The 6354-nt window shown below is 43.7% G+C and overlaps 1 protein-coding gene across 1 annotated transcript in view; it reads right to left on the bottom strand.

The window, feature by feature from the left end:
- Positions 1-450: 450 nt before the first annotated feature.
- znf644b (zinc finger protein 644b) overlaps positions 451-6354 on the bottom strand; it is a gene marked incomplete at its 3' end in the record, with an annotated part of 35836 nt that continues 29932 nt past the window's right edge. The window contains exons 4-7 of the mRNA XM_080860245.1: positions 5711-6340; positions 2771-2893; positions 2446-2548; positions 451-667 (exon numbers count right to left, since the gene is read on the bottom strand). Of these exons, the coding sequence (XP_080716371.1) occupies positions 451-667; positions 2446-2548; positions 2771-2893; positions 5711-6340 (1073 nt within the window). The remainder of the gene's footprint in view (positions 668-2445; positions 2549-2770; positions 2894-5710; positions 6341-6354) is intronic.

Genomic DNA, 6354 nt, shown 5'->3' with positions numbered 1-6354 from the left:
CGGTCAGGGTTTTGACACAATTTTTGAGGTCTGTGTTGTCGCTTTTGGTTGGCTATTGAACCTAAAGGACTTCTGCATCGCGAACGGAGGGCACCTTTGAATGCACCCAGCCCTTAACTCTGAGAGATTGGCAAAGCTCGAGCCAAACGTAACTTGGTGAAAATAATCTCGTCGTAGTTAACTTGCTGAGTAAGTGGTGCTGCCTCCCTTCCCAACCCAAGTGAAGAGGGTAGTGTCAGCCTTCCAGAGGAGTTGTCCATACCAAAACAGATGGACTGACTAGGTAGATGTGCAATACAGGAAGAAGAAAAAAATCTTACCTCTCTCTATATCCATCTTATGTATATATACCTCTCATTTATATTTCATATATAATATATATCTATCTGTCATGTAGTTATATACATGTGCAGGGATTCTGAAGCAGGGGGGTGGGGGGGGGGGTGCAGTTTAGAAGACTGTGGGTGGCACCTGAAGGGGAGTGTGCTGGTGTGGCAGGACTAGGCGCTCAGGAGGAGGCGGCGGGGGAAGCTCCTTGCAGACGGCTGTCACCTCCACCATGGCGGCGCCTGTGTGCGGGACACTGGTGTGCATGAGGTGGCGCTGGAGGTGCTTGATCCAGTCCTCCTGCACCGAGAGGGGACCCTGGAAGACCAGGTCGCAGAACCTGAGAGAGACACATCAGAAATGTGCTGTCATTCGGTGTTGCAATGTAAGAATGCAATTGCTGGACTGGACAAACAGGCACTGCAGTGAGTGGTAAAGGCAGCCCAGAGAATCACAGGGACAGACCTTTGCTCTCTGCAAGACCTGTACGACCAGATAATCTGCAGATGGGCCTGCAGAGTCCTTAGGGATCCAGCCCACAAACACTTCAACCTCCTGAAGCCCAGCAGGCGGTGCCATAGCATATGTACAAAACTATCCAGACTTCGAAACAGTATCTACCCCCAATAAATGTTCCCCTATACCACTCCCACCTGTACCTACATCACAAACATGAAAAGGACATATAGACGGGGACAAACTGCATTGGGCAAATTTGCACTAAGCCTCGGCCATTTTACACCAACTCTTTTATACCTTTTATGTATGTGTGTACTGCTGTACTACTGTAAGTGTAAGTGTGTTTTATTGTGATTATATTATGATTTCATATATTTTATATTTGATTTCATATATTATGTGTTTTTTTAGTGTGATTTTATACTAGTATGATCTATGTTTAAGTGTGTTTGCAGCCGCTGGATGAGCAATGAGCTAAGAATTTCATTGTGTAGCCACTGCACATTTGACAAATAAAGAACTTGATTAACTTGATATTAACACGTAGACTTCACTTTCCAGGTCCACATATTAGTCTAGAAAATACATTAATTGCTGGTTGTGATAGCATTTTAACAGCCACAAATTCAGTCAAACCACTATGGCATATGGTTAGCCACTGCCTAAAATATTCTACTTCAACATAGTATAACAGGATATAAACTGAGCAGGTGTTAAGCTGTCCAGAGATCCAGTCCAGAGAGTAAAAACCTAACTGTTCAGCATCGTCTTCAGAATAACTAAAAGGAGATGCCTATGAATTTCTACTACTTATGGCAAGCTAAATACTGTTGCTATACGCCCAGCAGCTGGCAAATTGTGCTTTATTGTTGAAATGTCCACTGGTGAGGGAGTCTAATGATCAGGACAGGTTATCTCATTGCCAACAACCAAGTGATAGCCCTGACCTACTTCTGGGGTGGTTTAATAGATGTAATTAATAGACACACGCAAACTGCAGGCCTACTACAGTGGTCTAATAATAAAGCCGATAAACACAATGTGACCTACATTTTTACTCTACAATAAAATTGCAAATGCAGTATAGGCTACTGTGACTACTAAACCAGATCCTCGCAGAACAAAAACATATCTAAGCACTCAGCAGCACAATCACAGAATTGGCTATTTTACAGCCTAATTGGTAGCAGATGAGTGAGAATGTATACATCTTTTTATTTTCTGTTGTACTTTAGTCAGGATGTGGGGTTTCAGGAGGCATGACTACAACAACTTTGATCTCCTTCAGGTTTACAGAAGTAAACACTAGTGTCTATAAATAATAACAAGATTAAAATAGATTATAAATATATAAGATACATTTGTGTGGACAAGACAGACAGGACACTGGGAGGCAGGACACTGTCTGACTTAACTGAGCAACAAAATCACTGAAACGAATGGACAATCTAATTCCATTGTGTTGGATATTTCTTGCCGGTGAAAAACCAATTTCAGAATTTCTTTTAAAAATTATACCTGTACATTTTATGTTGCCTTGCCTTCCTTCCCTAACTCATTAATTCATTATTAATTAATTAATTAATTAATTAAGACATTCTCCTATCCAGATACGTATAACTTCTGTGATTGAATTGGAGAGGGGAGGCTGATGTGTACCTGCAGGTGAGTCTGTAGATCTCTTCTGGCGAGTGTGGCAATGAGAACATTTTCTTCTTTGGCCCTGGCCTTGATCTCGGCTTCTTCTGTTTGCAATCATAGGCTGGAAGACAGAAATTCAAGCAGATTCAATAAATCTATTATGAAATATTATGGAAGAATGACAGAGAGCGTGATAAACAGGAGGAGAATATACACTGAGATATGTGCAGGTCTGATGACAAGAAGAACAATAGGATTATCAGGGAGTGAACTGCAGCATTAACACACAACGTAGAAAGTGAAGAAAGAGAATAGCAGGGTCAGGGTGAAGTGAAAGACATACTTGTCCCCTCTAACAGAGCAGCTCTCTTCCGTCGAGCATACGCTCGAAGGTGATTGGATAAGCTGACGGCGCTGTGAAAGGTTGCATTGCAGTGAATGCAAACTTTCTTCACGTCAGTCTTCCCTACAAGAGAAAAGATGGACATAATCAGCAACAGGATTCCTCATATTACAACATACTCATCACAAACAACAAATAATTCACAGGAACAGATAATTCCACTCGGAAAGATGAAGACACTCTTAAAGTGTATCCAACTTGTCTTTGTATTGTCAAACGTGAATTACAGTAAGGACCACATTGACCATGATGCCCAAAAATCTGTGCTATCAGCCACAATTCAGAACATACACGGTCTCAGTGACTTGGGCGATGTTGTTACAATGGGGGCCATTTTTCCAATGGTCTCATCGGTCTAAAGAACCATCCCTCTCATGCCCTGGAATATTTGTGAAGTAATCAACAGATATTGCATAACACTGGAGCCAATGTGCGAGCACTAGCATGCTGTAGCAGGCATGGAGATGATGGTGTAAAACTGTTATTCCCTCAGTGTCTTCACCTCGCCCTCCATCTGTTTTCATATCTAAGAGATCGCTCTATTTTACACTCACTGGCACAGGAGGTGTTGTTGAAGGCAATGTTTATCACCACCTAATGACTCCAGGGGGCTTATTTTCACCTTGAGGCAGGGAGTCGGAGATGGTGTGGTGTGTGCTGCCTCTCTCTCTCTCTGTCTCTCAAACCTAAATTTAAAGAGGGCTGTGGGGTCGTCGGTGACAAGCTGTTTAATTACGAGCTGTTTTAGGTCATTGTGTCATACTTGCGAGATATCGCCTCTTGCTCAAGAAGTACTAAGGGACTGACAGAAGAAGAAGCTGCATGGCTGGTATTGAGTAAAGCTAAGGTACATCTAAGAAGAAGCTGCATGGCTGGTATTGAGTAAAGCTAAGGTACATCTAAGAAGAAGCTGCATGGCTGGTATTGAGTAAAGCTAAGGTACATCTAAGAAGAAGCTGCATGGCTGGTATTGAGTAAAGCTAAGGTACATCTAGCAATGCAACGGTGTTGCCCTGCGATCCTCCACTCTGCCATGACAGTGTTAAAAACGGGCAGACTGTGAAAGAAGTTCCAAAGACAATGAGCCAATCCAAAGGCCATGAAGTACAACAAAATATGTAACGGGGACTTCAATGTGGCTAAAGGACTAAAATTTCTACATAAAACCATATATAACCTGTCTGACTAAAGGAACTAAAGGAAGACAAAGAAAGGAAAAGTAGTGTTCAGGGATGGTGTGAAAGCCACAGTGAGAACTACAGTGTCGTTTCACACCTAATAGGCAAAACACATCTGTTTTTACACCTCTCTTTCTTACCACTGTGACAAGATAAAGGATATTCAAACGAGTTGCGAATTGTTCAACTGACAATAAAATGAGACAAATGAAGTGTTTTGTTGGTTAATTATCGTAATGCCTTTAAAACATAACATCCAAATTTCTTCACCGAGCCTTTCAACACGAGTGGGTATAAAGGAAATTGCCTGACATGAAAATATCTATTCAAATGAAAGCATTTTTGTTCTGTCTGGAAATAATCAAGAAAGGAGGACTCTGGCTTGAAGGACTGTCCGATTTGAAGTGTCACTTAAAAAAGTAGATCTTTTTGAAATTCATGTTGCCTTTCTGAGCACACAGCAATCAAGTTGTTAGAATCGCAAGTGCTTCAGGAATTGAACATTTGATTAACTGGATGTGATAGAACGAATCAATTGATTGTAAAGAGATCATGCGGAAATTGTGATGGACGATTCAAACCACATATAAAAAAATAATGATACAACGTTTTAAATCTTCATTAACATCTTTCAGCGCACAGGAGCACAGGAGAACTCTTTATTTGGACAGACATGAAACAAAAGGTGTGTACACACAGCTGACGCGCTGCACGGCTCACACATCTAAGCGCCACCGTGGCTTTTCATTTCAATTTCAAACGCACTTTTGGTGACATTTATTCTCTTTGTGAATGTTACAATAATTCCACCGATGGCAACTTTTTTCCATTCCGTTTTTTCTTTTTTGCCAACCATTCCCTGAACTCAACTATGCCACCCCCACCCGATCCCCCTCCTTCCCCTTAACTGTGGCTTGGTTGCCAATCGTTCCTAGAGATGTCGAGGCATCTTTGGGGACCTGCGCTGTGGAGCGAGGCATTGTGCATTCGTATTTAATGGACCTATCTGATTGAAATGGCGTAATTTAAAATGAGCACCTGTAAATAATAATGAAGCCACAGAGGTGGTAGAACATGCGGAAGAGATTATGGGACATGAGGAGGAGGCTCAGCCTGAGGTAGCGCACTGATCAGGCCTACAGATCTACGGGCTAAAGTCGATTTCCTCTTTCTGAATATTCCACTATGAATATAGCCAGTCACAGCTCTGAACCCATGCACCACATGTTGAAGGTCATGGTAACAGATAGAATTCTCTGGGTAGCGTGTCATTCAAAGAGAATCAGCAGACATGTAGCTCATCTCCTTTGATTTCCCATAAATGGGAACAAGGCTAATCATATGTTCGGCTGTCATTTTGAAAGAGACAGATTGTGCTTGCTACTACACAGGATTGTGTTTTCACAGAGTTGAACATATGAGTTGTCTGTCATTCGAGCACTGAGTTTTGCCATAATAATGGCTTGGTTTGGATATCTGATTAAAGGATGGCTGTTCCACTTTCAATTAAATCTAGTTTGATTTACAATTTTTACTTTCAACAATCTTTAAAATCATAACAAAGGCATGTTATTAATGAAAAAGACTTTTAGACATTCAAAGAAAACTAATCAATAAGCATTTCAAGATAAGGATGTCTGAGGTAGGCTCGGCTTGAGGAACAGACACAGACAAAAACATATTTGATAGTAGACTTTCTTACCTTGGCTCCAGCCTGGGTCTGGTTTCAGGGCAGCCAGCCTGGCTACGCTCTCCCTGGCTGGGCTGATGGGGAGCTGTCGCCTGGCATGGGTCTGGTGCCTCTCCCTCATCTCCTGCTCCTGCTTCCTCCTCCTCAGCAGCTCCACCAATGTGCTGGACGGGGCTCCATCTTCACCCCCGTGATCCTCCACCCTGATTTCTTCTTCCTCCACCTTCTTCTCTCTCCTCCTGCTCTCCGTCGTCTCTTCCCCAGACCACAGCTGGCTTTTGGACTCGCCCCCACCCCGAACTCCGACCCGAGGCCTGGAGTGTTGGACCTTGATGGGAATGCCAGTCGGGGTGAGGAAGAGGCCATCGCTACCGGCGAACTTCTGCGAGACGAAGGGCCGTGTGTGGGAGGGCCGGCGGCCCAGCAGGCCCAGCAGGCTGCGGTGTTCCGTCTTGTCCCTGAGGAGCTCGTTCAGGATGCAGAGAGGTGAGCGGCTGCTGGAGCCCGGGTCTCCGGAGCCCAGGCCTCGGCCGATGCGCTTCAGGTGGCCGCGGACGTGGTTGGACAGGCCTGTCCGGGTGTCAAACCAGCCCCAGCAGAGAGGGCACGTGTGCTCTGTCTGAGACTCTGGCTTATCCACTGCTGTCAGTAGGGGA

The sequence above is a fragment of the Sprattus sprattus genome, assembly GCF_963457725.1.
Source record: "Sprattus sprattus genome assembly, chromosome: 2".
Lineage (NCBI taxonomy): Eukaryota > Metazoa > Chordata > Actinopteri > Clupeiformes > Clupeidae > Sprattus > Sprattus sprattus.
This window is presented reverse-complemented; position numbering and strand designations above follow the sequence as displayed.